The sequence below is a fragment of the Sesamum indicum genome, linkage group LG15 (assembly GCF_000512975.1).
Source record: "Sesamum indicum cultivar Zhongzhi No. 13 linkage group LG15, S_indicum_v1.0, whole genome shotgun sequence".
Classification (NCBI taxonomy): Eukaryota; Viridiplantae; Streptophyta; class Magnoliopsida; order Lamiales; family Pedaliaceae; genus Sesamum; species Sesamum indicum.
In genome coordinates this window covers 7,656,429-7,671,975 of record NC_026159.1, presented here as the reverse complement: position 1 = coordinate 7,671,975, position 15,547 = coordinate 7,656,429, and the positions used below count along the sequence as shown (strand labels likewise).

General features: G+C 34.9%; 1 protein-coding gene across 1 annotated transcript; it reads right to left on the bottom strand.

The window, feature by feature from the left end:
* LOC105178189 lies at positions 1,048–15,547 on the bottom strand. Its single transcript, XM_011101598.2, has 24 exons — positions 15,250–15,547; positions 11,571–11,701; positions 11,168–11,252; positions 10,986–11,039; positions 10,730–10,821; positions 10,539–10,642; positions 10,231–10,303; positions 9,445–9,850; positions 8,811–9,134; positions 8,521–8,724; positions 8,011–8,106; positions 7,850–7,913; positions 6,846–6,973; positions 5,402–5,648; positions 5,121–5,254; positions 4,911–5,029; positions 4,213–4,336; positions 4,073–4,131; positions 3,768–3,858; positions 3,482–3,671; positions 3,215–3,316; positions 2,397–2,518; positions 1,886–1,945; positions 1,048–1,408 (listed from the first exon to the last, which is right to left on the bottom strand). Exons 1-24 carry the CDS (start codon positions 15,295–15,297, stop codon positions 1,304–1,306), a joined length of 3,162 nt encoding a protein of 1,053 aa, XP_011099900.1. The 5' UTR covers positions 15,298–15,547; the 3' UTR covers positions 1,048–1,303.

Here is a 15,547-nt window from a genome sequence, read left to right as displayed (position 1 = left end):
CGCTTGTGAGGGCCAACGGTCGTCTTTCTGTAATCGTTTTTGTCTGAGCCATTCTCAACAGTGACGGTTTTAAACACTAGTCGTTGCCGTAACATTCAGAAAGTTATAACAATATAATATCGGAGTTTTGTTTTACCTTTTGATATGTTTGAAGCAATTGTGGTTTTTCACCTCGTTTGTTTTTCAAACTTTTCCATAATTTCTTACTTTCAATTGTCTTCTCATAATATTTAGGAGAAAAACTCAAAAAATTAAATTTATTATGTGAATAGTTTATGACTTCCATGCAAAAAAATATTCGCTGTATAAACTTAAGATACTTTTATTTAATTCTACAAAAAATATAAAACTTTGTGGTATTTCTTTTGGTAGGATACAATTATTTATAGATCGAACAATAATCAAATGAGATATATAATAGACCGGAGATGAAGTTGCCAAGATCCCAAACGAAGTCACTTAATTTTGATTCGTTTAAAATACCCAGTAAAATTGATAAAATGAATGCATCATATTAATAAGAAATATGATGCAATATCTTGAAAAGATGACGAGAATAATAAACGATAAATAAAAAAAACACTGAAATCCAATAAAAACATAGGAACATAATAAAGAATTTTATCGAGAAAATGCAAAATACACAATAAACCAAACAAAAAGGTTTCTCCCACCACAAAATGGAACAAGCAAATGAATGAAAACATGTGTTTACATAACAACTTATTTAGTTATATTATTATTTTGCCTCTGAATTTTCATTAATCAGAAAACTTTTACAATAATTTTTAAAAGCAATTCATTAAGTTTAATGAATACGATCTTTTCATTTATAAATTACTTATTAAATTTCAAAATAGTATTTTTTATTTTATGAAATATCTCGTAGTTTGTAAATATCTCGTAGTTTGTGGGTAAAATTAATACCTGAATCAGTACCTCAACTCAGTGGCTTTATGAAGAAATTAACTGTGTTTCAACCTGGAAACTCTTGAAGCTGAACATTAGCTATCTTACAGAATTGCTCAAAAGAGGAATATTTGCAGGTAGACAAGCATAAACAGAATAACATTACATACCAAATCCTTTAGAAACATCACGAGTATATATATATATATATATATATATATACATGCATATACATATAAATACTTGCAGCGACGCATGCTGCAACATTTTTAATTATGTTGTTTGTTCGTAAATGAACTATAAAGAATACAGATACGCTTGAGTAGAATATGTCAAACGCAACAGAATTTGGGACGGAGAAATAGTTAGTGTGGGCAACCAAACGACAATAAGATCAGGACCCCTTTTTCTCATTTTCAGCAAATCGCAGAACCTCTTTGGCCATAGAAGAGAATGAGCGTGCTGTGTCCTGCATTTCGGTAGTTTTCAGGCTGATGCCCTGCCCAACCGAAGCAAACTTGTTTTAGTTGATTCGTTTCATCTTCTATTACCGAAAGACATGATGAACCACTTAAAAAATCCATCAATTCAAATACAACGTAAAGAAAATTGAAGCTAGGTTCTAGACGGAATAATATGATGCTTATGGAGGGAAATAGAAGGGAAGGAAAAGAAATTTTCTCTTCTATGTCTAGACATACAAGGGAAGAGAATGATGAACCACATGTCCCCCTAAATTATAGCCTCTTCTTTTCACGTCTCTGTTTCCTTCTTTTTTTTTTCTCAATCCCTTTTTTCCGACGAATGCTGTAGTGTATGTTGAATACTTCCAGTTCCGTTTCAGCTTGCTTATACAAACATATATAGAGGGAAGCGACTACAATGAGATAAAATCAAATGTTTTGCAAAACCAATGACTTGGTACACAAACTCACTGATGTTCAATTGCAACGGAGAGCATAAAAGGATATAATACCTGCAACTTCCTCAAATTTTCGCTCAGCTTGTTCTTTGCCGTATTTGCAGCACTTGACTCCTGCATTTGTATCAGATACTGAGACAAGCGCTTTTGCCCTTTTTTGCATTTAAAATAGCATTTTGATCAGTAAAATGTGAATGGTTTACAATGTGTTTTTGTACACATTCGATCTCACTTTGAATTTGAGCTCAATAAGATTCTGCGTAACATGTGAAGATTCACCAGTAGGAACATAAAAGGTGCAACGAAAGCCATTCTACCAAACCGTCATCTGAATTGAGAAAAGTATAACTCATCTCGCTTCTTCTAACTTTTCCTCCTTATGACATAAATCCGAAAAGCTTTTGGGATCAACTTTTGATCATGAAAATAATCTTGTAAGGCATATGTTTATTCTCAAAATCGTCTTGGTTTTGCTTCCAAGAAGATTTCTTTCTCATGGTGGTCATGGTTATTAACCATCAGTTCAGAAGATAAGCAGTTATCATGCATGGTTACGTGCACTTACACCAGAAGAAGCGTAGCCATATTTTTTCTTTATTTGATCAACAGCACCAGTCTTCTCGTCCTGTTGTTGCTCATCATTTATTGGCACTTTATCATTTTTTACCTTCACATGTTTCAACTTGCCTGTAAAAGAAAAATAAAGAAATTTGACTTTAAACAATCCAAGTCAATAATGCCATCATACTAAGAGCTCTTGCCGTATGATTAATTATTTCTGGAGTGAGATAAAAGTAGTCCAAATGATATTAACGCAAGTCTACAAATATATAATTAAGAAAAATTACACTAACCTCTCCTGGAATTAGTATAATTACTAATTATAATCCTTCCCTTTTAAAATTTACGAAAGCCTTCCCTCCAAGTTTTCCCCGTTCAAAACCCAAGTGGCAGATTAGAAAGATTAGTTACCTTGAGTTAAAAATAAAGAAATGCAGGTAACTCCCGAGTAAGTTGGTGTAGTTAATGACTACGGTTACGATATTTAACATGCCACCAGTTCCAAGTCCAAGTTTACAATGGTTACATGCTTGCCTTCTAAATTTTCAAATATAGGGGTATTAACCCTTGGGATAACCATAATAATACAGCTCTGTCTTGGTAACCAACATTCTCCAATGATACATATCATTGCAAATCCATGAGACCCTTGGAAATGGGAATGTGTTCGTGTTCAGCGTAAGATTTCAAGAATCTAAAAGAAAATCGTCCCGCTTTCATGAAGTTGTGATAAATTCTAACTGCCTATAACAAAGAGGTGATAGTGCACGTGAGGATCCAAGCAATATTTTGTAAAGAGCAGTACATACAATCCCAACTTACCTTTAATTGCTTGAAACGTATTCGTAATGTTCTGTCTATTCAGTCCTGCTATCACTGGATATCCTCTTGGTTTGTCTTTTGGATCTTCAATGTCAATGTCATCTTTACGACCAGAACCAGCAACAACGAAAAATTCATAAATGGAATAAGGTGCGTAGTTATTGAATCATTTAAAAAATGTGCAACATGGAATAAGAGAACAAAGGAAAGAAGCTCAGAGAGTTAATTAAATAAAAAGAAAACTTTGACTTTGCAGGAAATCAATACCTATATCCAAGTTCCCGTCCTCCTCATTCATGATGATCTTTTCCTCGGTTTCAGTATCAGTTGGGAAGTTAACAGCTGAAAATATCATCGACAGTTCTTCCATACTTCGTGCAGAATCTTCAGTTTCTACCTCTTGCCCATTCTTTGGTTTTGCACTCTTACTGTCTTTTATCACGGAGCTGAACATACCCTGTTATATTATTCACAAAAAGAAAGGTAAAAATAAACAGTATCGTCAGGAAATATCTACACAATCTACATGGTTCAGATGAGTCTAGCAACCAACCTTTTTCTTTTCTTTAGATGAAAATGAAGAGATGAGCCCTTGAGCAGTGACCAAGTCTTTGTTAAGAACTTGCGAAACAGAGTCCAGACATCTTGGATAGAGTAAGGCCATAACAGCATGTGAAACAATTTGAAAAAAATAAGAATAAACTCCAGTAATTTTCTTTACAACACCACACTCCTAACTCTTATTAGGAAGATAGAACAAGTGATTATCGGTGACGAAACCCATTGGTTGAATTCTTTATATTAGAATTTGAGAGTAGATAGTAAGAAAATTTGAAGTAGGTTAACAACTTTTATTACCTGTAAGCCTCCTTACGAAGCAAAGTTGAGACAAAAAGTAATTCCTGGTCGCCATTAACCTGATTATAGAGAGCATAGAGCTTGTTTGTTAAAGACTTCCTAAGATAACAATCTGGAAATATAGAGTAATGCTGACTTACAATAATGAGTTCACCATCATCAGACGACGACACTACAACATCAGATACAGAGAACGGTCTCAAATTGGAAAATGTGACCGCTCTTATTGAACTTTCCTTCACAAGGGATAATTCTGGCACGGACCTGAAGTTTTTAAATTTAAAAAGAAAAATAAGCATCAGGTGGACTAACAGTGAACTTAATCTGGATTTACTTATATACAGCTAAGGCTCCAGATAGCAGACAACTCTGTTTCATGGTTGGTAAACGAGACCTGTACATAATACTCATCTAAACTAATTTAGCCTAAGATGGCTCATGGCTCCTTCCATTTTGTTGTTTTCTTTTTTTTTAAATGTTTACAAATGGTCTCTTTTCTCTTCTAGTTTATTCGAATCTCTGGCGTTTTACCTCTTAAAAGAGGATGATTCATGAACTAAAATAAATGGAGACTATGCATGGTGCGAGAAAGTGCCTACTCAAGCATGAGGAGTGTTAACAGAATAGTTAGCAAAGTAGTACGAACAGTGCACAACCAAAATAAATTGATTGACCCAAAATTTTCACAGTAAGTCTTCACATGTAGAAAGACCTGCAAATGTAAGCGTTCAAAGCATGTCCGAATATTAAGGGCAGAAAATCAACTGATCAAAGGTACAAATGATGGATGCGACCACCGTAGATAATCAATCAGGCATGATGAGCAGAGAAGTATCACCTTATCTCAACTTTACCACTGGCAAAAAGAAGTATAACCCCAACATCACGGGAGCCAAAAGTTGATGCCCAATAACAAGATGAATTGAACTTCTTTTTGTACATCACTTTCTTAACACCCTAAATATAAGAGATCATAAAAACAGAAAAGATAAAATCAGCAGGCTTTTCCATACATGTTACAGTAACCTGCAAGAAGCTGCATTTATACCTGGACTAAATGCAATAAGGAATATGTATAAACGGCTTTTTCAGAGCATTGCAATAGAAATGATTGCTTTGGCAATGAGTTGTCAGAATTAATGTTGTTGATGTCCACACCATCTGGCACGGTGGATCCTCTACCTGATGTTCCATGTTCACCCATTTAAGATGTTTGGAAGACTCATAGAAGTGAATAAGAAAGTGAAATTCTTTAAGTGTTACAGAGGCCCTTGAGTTATAACCTCCAAATTATAACAAAAAGAAAGCCTCAAGAAAAATCATACTCACCCAAAATCTGCGTGAATAAAGCTCTTGATGGTTTACTTGGGCGAACAATACCAGAGCTTAGTGTATTTCCCGTATCCCGCTCAAGCGCCAAAACAGACGAATCTTTTGTTGCTACAATCATAACATTCTTCTCAAAGCCGTGGAAGCTGCAAGTTTCAAAATGCATTGAAATGATCCCTGTGCAAAGTTCGCTGGCAATGTGTGTTTGGTACAAGACACTAGGTCCCTCAGGATCAATTAATGACACCTGTGTGCAACACGCACATTATGAATAAATAGACTTTGCATAGCACAGAATGTTTCTTGATTTTGTGTGTTTACTATGCTAAGGTTCCTATGAATGTGGATAGATGCTATATATCTCATAAGGACAAGCAACAATGGCTTCTCAAATTCGATGTTATTATCATATCAACTTCCATAGTCAAATACAAGTGATTAAATCTGTGACATACTTGATCTCAATGTCAACTCAAGATTTATGCATGAAAATGTTTCTTAAAACTGTTTTATGGAGAAACAGATTGAATTGACAAACCCATGAAACTAATTACTGTTGTTTCATTTGAATTTCATGCAATAATTTGAAATATTCTACTTTCATCTCTGAAGAGTCTTAACAAATAAAACTGTCAAATGTAGTCAAATCTTTTTCATTTGCCTTCTGTTCTGCCAAATCTCGAACCTTATATCCTCAATGAATACTGAAATGTATATGACTGACTTCAAAGAATAACAAATGAATGTTTTAGACTCTGTTAGTAGCAATTTTATTGTGTTCTTGCCTTCTCTACTATACAAAATACAAAAACCTGTTCCTCTGTCCATTTTCAACAGAAATCCTTCTTGATTTATTTCATGGTTATAACCTTTTTAGACCAAAAGCAAAGATCCACGTCAATGATGCTTGAGATGATACCCATTAGTCTTAAAATAAAGAAAATAAGTAATCAAAATAATAGTTTCCACAGTTAAGTAAATAACAATTCTGAAGCCAATAAAATTGGACCAAACAGACAGAAATCAAGGAAGCCTCTACTGATTGCTACTAAAATATCATTTGCATCAAATAAAGTGAATATTTCTCCACGGTATCCGAAAACCTTTTTATTTCATGCAAGCGCCAATGCAAAAACAAAAACACGCATGAAAATTATAAAGTTGAAAAATCAAATCGAAACAAACACTGGTTTAGTGTACCAACTTTGTTTTCTTGAGTTTTTTTTTCTCAAAAACAAAACATTGATCATTTTTATCTGTTTCACATGCTTCGCTACATCGATTTTGGAACTTAATTGTTCGACATTAGTTTTCGTGATTATTTAACAAAGAAAATCAGATGATGACGCCAATAACTGGATGGTGTGACTCAAATATAATAAAATCTGGACTAATAGAACAAAAAATACTGACGTGTGTAACCAAAAACAAAAGAAAAGCTTACATATCCTTGGTCTGACCCAACAGCAAGCTGTTTTAGAGTTTCAGTTGTACTTATGGAGAGTACTGCACCATTAACCTTCACCACTTTGATTCTACGGATGATGTGATTGCTTCCCTTCTTTGAACTTCCTGGTAACCAGCACAAAAAGTAGAGGACACTTTACATTCTAATTTAGCTTTTAAATATTACGAACCCATATGAACATTTGGACTAAGTTATTCTTTTATCAGAGTCCCAGGACATTATACCAACATATGAGAAATCCATCATTAAAGCAAGATGAATAAAAACTAGAGAATGATTAAGATTTTTCTGTAGAGTATGACTGGAGTTCACTAGAGTTGTCAACTGCCAGGACGATTATAGTAACAACAGAGGTTTAAAATCAAAAAGTTCTTACATACAGATTGCGCAACTATGATGCAACTTCTCTATAGATCTCATGTCTCCAAAAAGAATTTATTACTGTGATACTATTACTATTCTATCAAGAACTGTCCCAGGGGGCCAATGTGTCAGGTATGTGTTCACAATCACAGACAAGACAAACAACACCATCGCGGGCACAGCCACGATATCTTTCTTATGATCTGCATTTCCAAAGATGTAAAAATGTAAAACCCCCACCCCTAAAACTTCCCAACATTGTGAAATAAATTGTGTGGACATCATATTTTCTTAAGTTTCTGGCTAAACAGTCAACTTCTCTTGATTTCATGTCGAACAATAAAGGATTATACTTGTTCACAATTTCAAATCTTTCCATCTTCACATGTTACAACTATTTCCTTTTCACTTAATTCAATTGATGACATATAGACATAGACCTTTTCCACAGTCTGTTGAAAATAAATTTGGGCACAGATTGATCAGGTTCAGATATCACTTCTGAAGTTCAACGTAATAGCCTCATAGATTCAATTGCAGTGTCAAAAGTCATTTTGCTTAGACAGTAGTAAGAATATCTGAGATCAGAAATTATAGAAACAGTACGTCAATAGTACCTTGGAAGGACGCAAACGTGCTCTGTGGGACAAATGTCTCAGATTTTAATGTGTATATACGGACCTGCATAAAACATTTCACGTGAATTTCTTTGCAGCTCTGGAATCTGAAAGCATGTTCAAGTTATGTCTCCATAAATTTATCAGGATAATTGTTATACCGTTCCACTTTTATCTCCAGACACGAGAATGTGTGAGTCGCAGCTAAAGTACAATGCTGTCACTGGTATGCCACTGACAGAAAAATCATTATCACTCTGCAAAATCATATCAAATAGAATAAGATTTTGCTAAGGTAACTTTCTAACTACGACAAATAAGCAAAAGCAACCATGATTTGATGATGCACAAGCACAGTGATCCATCACAAGCCCTTCCATGTCTCCAGAAAAATGTACAGGCCCTTGCATTGTGAAATAGACTCGTTTCAAGTAAAATGAAAAAAGAACAAACTAAAAGTGATGTTCAGTACGTGTCTCCAAGTTTCGAGTGGCAACAATGTTTATATTCTGCATGTTTTCTGAACATTAAAAGTGCTAGTGTTGCAAGTAAAATAGATGCATTGAGTATGAGTGGATATCAGGAAAACAAGAAATAAAATTTTGAACATCCACATCGTTGTTTTGGTGGACGTTTAGACAAAAATAAAGTAATTCCACTCTCAAGATTACCTGTTGAGTTATAGATGCTACTGGAAGCAAAAGTGGGCAAGATGCATCCCAGAAGTTAATTGCCCCAGAACTATGTCCTGTTATAAATATATTCCTAGCCTTTGAAAATGGACTAAAAGTGGTTGAGTTTGAGTTGCTTCCATCTTTCAGACTTCTTTCAAATGGAAAAAGTGGCAAACTGTTTTTTGCCAGCATATTGAAGTCCTACATCACAAGAACAGAAAAACGCCCACGTTAACCATGGTGGCAGTAGTCAACATTATCATATTTCTCGGGGAACTAATGCTTACCTCATCTGCAGAACATGGCATAGATGGAGTACTTGTTATAAACTTGCTTATGCTGATGCTTGAATCACCATATGGCAGCTTTACTATTACCTCCTTTGGAAGTGAAGGTGGTGACTTGGTTTGGCACTGTACCAGGTATCTTTCAATTAAAGAATCATCATAGACATACAGATGACTTGACCTCCCAAGCAAAAGAAGAGAATCGTGTCTATGCTTGTTTTGTTCGACACAGCTTGTTGTGATTTCCAAGTCAACCAAGGACTCAGGGGGTTGGAGCCCTAACTTAATAGTGCGAGTTTCAGTATATTCATTCAGCAGAACGACCTGCCAATTTTATTAATTTAAATGAGCAAATCTGTAGAAGCCAAACTCAATCCTCGTGCAGCAAAAGCCCAAGTCTATATTTTGTTCATTGATTCTGATTGTAATTGAATTACAGGAGATATTTAAGTCAGCTGTTTGCCATCACATTCATAAACAGCCGTAAATAACAAGTGCAATTGTTCCTGCTAGAGTCCTAAAGTAAGCTCAGAAGGCTGTTGTTCAAACCTGGTGGTATAATCTTTGACTTTCTCAAAACAGAGAGCCAGTGTATAATCAAGAATTCAATAGGAGTCCGGTGGCGATTTAGTACCTGCAGCGAGTTGGCAGAATGATGGTTGGAGCAGCCTAAAACATATAGTCTACTTGATTTTCCATCTGCATAAGCCCATTTTAACTTTGCTATTGGAATTTTTTCTGCTTTATATCCAAGATTCAGCTTAGAAATTGGAGTAATTTGACTAGCAGACAATTCATTTTGCGAAGCTTGTTCAGTCTTTGGATCTGGGGGACATGGAACACTCCAGAGAATTATATCTCCACTGCTGTACCCAACAACTACTTTAGTTCCAGCAGGGCAAGCCCAACATGCTGCTGTTACTTTCTTTGCTTCTTGATGCATAGATTGTAAAGTCGTACCACCAGTACTTGCAAAAATGGTTTTGCTTTCTCGGATTGCCCACAATGTAATAACACCATTAGAATAGATAATAAGGACCCTGAAGAAAAATAAAAAATCATTGTCCACGAATTACTGGAAGGTAAAAAAGTTCAAGCTCCAAGAAAGATGAAGCCATTGGGAAAAATTCATTTCTAGTATCCAAACTATTTCAGTCAGTTATCCAAGTGAAACAATTACACAAGTGTCCAACTGTGCTAGAACGAGAGGAAACATAGCATATGTGTGTGTACAGTTGACGCATGCACCTAGTGCAATGGAACTAAAGGATGGTTTCCTTCTACGATATCAAAGTAATGAGCAAAGAGATCCATCTTTTTGATCATTTCTAACCCTGGTTGACCAATATCTATTTCCAGAAGTTCTCTATATGTAACAAAATAAAAATACTGGGGGAAAGAGATATATTGAAATGAATACCTTTTAGTTTCAGCTGTTGGTTGAGGTAGGATATATTGTACTGCAGTATCACTTCCAACTTCATCTGTCTTGCCTGCATGCAAAATAATTACAAATATTAAATAACTACAAGAAGAATGGTTACTGTAAAAGTTTTTGTACCCCAAATCATGTGGAACCATATAAAACAAAACTCAGATATGTCCATCATATATATCATTACAACTAGTCTATCATTCAAAAGTGTGTGAGAAGTTCGTAAGTTTGAATAGCTCATTGTAGCAAGACCATATTTTCCAAAAGCCTTGTGCAATGGGATTCAGTCCTACCATAAGATGCTGAAAGAGGAATGCTGTAATTCATGAGTTCAATATGACGTTGATCTTGATGTAGTCTCAGGATCAATATATCACCAGCAGAATCCCCAACATACCTGCAAATCCATATACAACCTATATAAATATATAGAGCTTCATATATATATATAACAAATTTCCGTCAAAAGAGTTGCATCCAGTACAGGTACGATCCATTGCGCATGGCTGCAAATGAAGTGATATCCTTCTCAAAGTGATGAACGGCAGACAAACACTTCCTGTCTATATCCCAGATCTACAAATAATTCTATTAGAAATTAGATGCCAAAACTTCTTAACAGTGGAAGTACAGCAAAATGACCAATGTTGCTATATTGGTCAAGACTAGAGAGAAATTTCTCAAGTCAGAGAAAACGAATGTTAGAGAACACATATATCCAAAATGGTCAAGTAACTTGCCTCAATATGGTTGTTGACATTTACGTTTAGAAGGACACCCTGGTTCTCAATGAACTGTCAACAAAAACTACCATTTGGTATCAGTTCACAGTTGTAAATGGAAATAAAAAGATAGGTTGCTTCAGACCATCTCATGAATTTCATCCAGAGCACACAGTAAATGATGCAGAAGGGACGCTTACCAGCAAAAATTTGCTTGCTACTGTCTCTACAGATTCCAGTAGAGCTTGTGAGCCATCTTTACCAAACAATTTGATTTGTCCATCCCTGAGAATAAGAGTTCCATCTCATCAGACCTTACTGGGTTACAAACGGCATGTTGGAAACTAAAAGCATAATCGCTTTATAAATTGATTCAGGGGGCTGTTAGGGTGACAAATCCGTCAACACAGAATCAGCAGTCAAAATGACCACATTTATCACAAATCAGAACTTAACATATAGTGTGTGACTGTAATAATCTTAATAACAGACCATTATTACACTTTCATGAAAAGAGCTTCTCTCAACAAACAACATGTCCCTTTCTGCCAATCTGTTCAAACAAACTTAGATACTTAACCAAAATCTGGATGTGAAACTTACATAGTTGAAATAGCAAGAATTTGTTGAATTGAGTCATATGCCAGCAGCTTAGAACCAGATGGAATCCCATAATGGAAAACTAAATGAGGGTTTACATCATCAGGTCTCAAACTGTCTGAAAACCCTGCAGGCTGCAAAAACAATGTAAAAGTGTTAATAGTTAAACACAACTTAATATCCATACTAGTTCAAAAACTTCCAAGACGGTTAATTCATTTATTGTCCACAATATTTTGCTAGGGACCAGACTACATATTAAAAGTTACATTTCGTAAAAGCACCCCAGTAGATACAGAAAAACTTTGAAGCGCTTCACATTTTTTGTTGTGTCTTTAGGCTCCATCCAACGCTATTAAATCATTCCCAGACAAGCACTAATTTTGAACCTCACACTCATATTATTAGCCTAAAGTTGTTTGTTTTAACATGGTATTAGAATTGAGCTTGGCAAATGCAGGACCCAGCCCTACTATTCTGCTAAAATTATAATTATTAGCAATTCTGCAACTCAAATTTTTAAATAGTGCAGCAGCCCATGCACCAAATTGACTATGGTCCTGCTACCACACAAACCAACAATCCCAACCCTAGTAGTTGCTGCAGCTATGGTGTTAATACCAGATTGTATCACATTATGCACTTTGCCAAGAAATGCACATGCAAGAGGTTATCTGTCTAAAAGTGTTTCAGGTCCATAACTACTACTCTTAATGTAGGATGTTTCATGCTTACCTAGACAACGCATGGATCATGCTTGATAAAACATTTTTTATACCACCCAACTTCTTTTGTCATCTTCTTTCTCTGTTCATTGTTAAACCTAGTATGTATATAATTTTGTCGATAAGCATAAGAACAGTATTATGAGAACCTTAATCTATTCAACACAAAAGCCAGTTCATGAACTTGTGCATACTCTTCAGTCTTCACTTATTATCGATTTGCAAAAATACTTTTATGCACCTTAGACGTCCTATTCAAGTATGTATCCACCGAGTAAGCAAATTGAAATATCTCAACCCTGCTTTACTAAGGATAGTGAACTAACCTCTACCTGAGTCAGCATCAACAATTGTGTAATTTTTCGGTTCTATTTGAAAAACTAATGAAAACATTCTATTGTTTTTGAGACAAAGTCTTAACCTTAACACCTCTTTCTCCAGCTATTATAACTTATCCATCTCAAAACTACGGTGAAAAGGATGTATGTAATATCTTGTCATAAACCTGGTCTAGGGCCATATTAGTGATATCACAATCTTTAAATCTTTAAGGCCTTGGCTGCTCATTTTTGTGAATGTACCTTTTTACATCAGATGGCTAGTCCCTGACAATGATGATCGTGCAAAGACCTGAACTTATTAATGATGTTCATAGTAGTGCTATATGCTCAACTACTATAATATAATGAAATGTGGAATATAAATTTATTGCAAAGAACAAGAAATTGGGAATCAATCTTCACAAAAGAATCAATTTGTCATATAAAGTTTGTATAATAATTTATGTAAGGAGTTCACCATTCAATTCAAAAAGTTGGACGCATTAAATTGTTAATGGTTCGGCAGCATTTGCTATATTCTTTGGAAGGTCTTAGACTCAAAGAGGATCAATCAAAATCCAGAAAAGATCTAGATAATACCTATAGAAAATATCCAACCTAATCAATGGGGAAAAGCCCATCGATGCATAAATACAAGTGAAAAACAGATTAGAAAGAGAATGAGCCCTCATAAAGACAAAAGCTAGATATATATCTTAATTTTTTATGAATTAAATTTTAATTTAGTCCTCCACTTGAATTTTTGGTATTTAACCTTAACTTATTCGCCTTGCATGAACCTTCATGATTTTTTAAACAACCTTTTGATTCGCTATTCAAGTTCAAAACGAGTTCTCATCAAAACAAACTCTACTTAAGCTCAAGTAACTTCACTGAATTACACCATATGATGTAGATGTTGCTAAAAGGCCAAGCTTCATCTCAGTGGAAATTATTAGAAGGCACATCTAGGCTCATTAAAGCGCACTTTAGCTCAAGTTCAAGCTTAAACCATCTGGATGGCCCTCATTTTCATCACAACTCTCTCTCTCTCTCTCTTTTAGTGTTTCCCATGCATGTAATTGCTTTTTTGGTCCAATAAACAAATTGATGGTACTACTGTTCTTTACTTTTCTCTTCCTCTCATCCACTAAAAACATATTCGAAGACAGACGATGAAACAGCAATTAACTTATGAAAACAGAAAAAAGGGGAGAATATTTCATATATCTTTTTCCAAGAAAGAATTTCTATTTTGAAACTTCTAACCCCAATTTTAACATTCTATCTAAATTCTCCCCAATTCTTTGTCACCTCCTGAAAAGAAATGTTATTCGTTCTAGCTTTGACCTCCAACCTTCATATGGAAATTGTTAAGAATAAAAGGTTGAGTCTTTAAGATAATTGCAAAATCACATAATATCTAATTGATTGTTGTGATATTTTTTTATTTGATTCTAGAGTGAATTCCTCCATGTTCTATGTTTTACATGTGTAATTTACCTGTATAAATAGGTGAACATTGTAATACCAAATTAAGAGATAATACCATAATTTAGCCCTTTGGGCATTTGTCTTGTAATTGTATGCCATATGGCCAAACAACCGAATTGCTTATTTTCTGTTTCTCTATTCACGTATCTAAATTTTGATAGAGACGATCTCAGTATATACAACAACTCTAATTAATCAATCCATCCAAGGATTAGCAGCAATCCATGGTTGCCAAAATTCATAGCTACACTGATAAAGAAAATTATGAAAAACACACGCATCGTTACATATATAGATGTATATAAATCAGTGTATGTTGTTATACGTGTGTGCATAGCTATGATCTTTAGATAGATCATTCATATTGTTTATTTTTCATATTACATTTTGAATTGAAAAAAGGATAAGAAGATGCAGGTCCAAGACAACTCTTTGATTTAAAGCATAAGTTCTTCTCACGCATTCGTACATGTCTGCTGTAAGAGAAACTCAAATACCAGCATGCTTCATGTTTTTTAACTATTTCTAATTCGGTACACTTTCCATAGACAAAATATCTTAAAAATTTACTTGAATGCAGGATAGAGGCTATCAATTTCTACCTTAATTTTCCATTTATGAGAATTTCCTACTCCATTTGTCATAACAGTTGATTTTGTCTCACAAATCATGTCACTAATTGATCATAAATATGAGATCCTTATCATACAGTAAGGTGTGAACATAGTAAGAAACTAGGCAGTCAACTATTGACTGGATAACTTCAACCAAGTCACACTAAAAAACCTGAAGCATCAAACAGATGAATACAAGAGAAATCTTGCACCAGTCAACAAACAACTTTCACTACCAAATTTCAAAAAAAGAAGAAGAAAAGAGAGAACTTTCATAAAGAAGAATCGTCCAAAAAAGAAAAGCTATGCGCCCAGTGAAAATAGAACTAGCAGAGAAATAAGCCAAAACATGTGCTTGGAACAAACACTCAGCAACTAATTTCCAACCACTACGAACTTACGTAGAAAACTCTCCAAATTGCAAAAGAAGGCACGCCGTCAAAATACCCAACTAAAACTGAAATGGGTCGTCAAGAACGAAGAAAACAGCGCCCAAACAAGAAAGATTGAGTTGGGCTGATGACTTTACCTTCTTCAAAGAAGCCTTCTCAACAAGTCTCTTCACGAAGACAGACATACATACAAACGAAGATCAAACGCTTTTGGGGGGAACCCGAGGCTGTATCTTGACGAGAAAATGGATAGCCGATCAGTTCCGAGTGCAGTGAACAAGTATAAGCTTGCAGAGACAAGGGAAATGGGATTCAAATGGAGTGAGAGAAGAGACCAAGAGCAGAAAATGAATAGAATAATGAGGCAACGGTTGATTAGTTTTTGTTTGAACCACCTTTCTTTGTTTTATTACAAGGGAATGGGGACAGATGCAA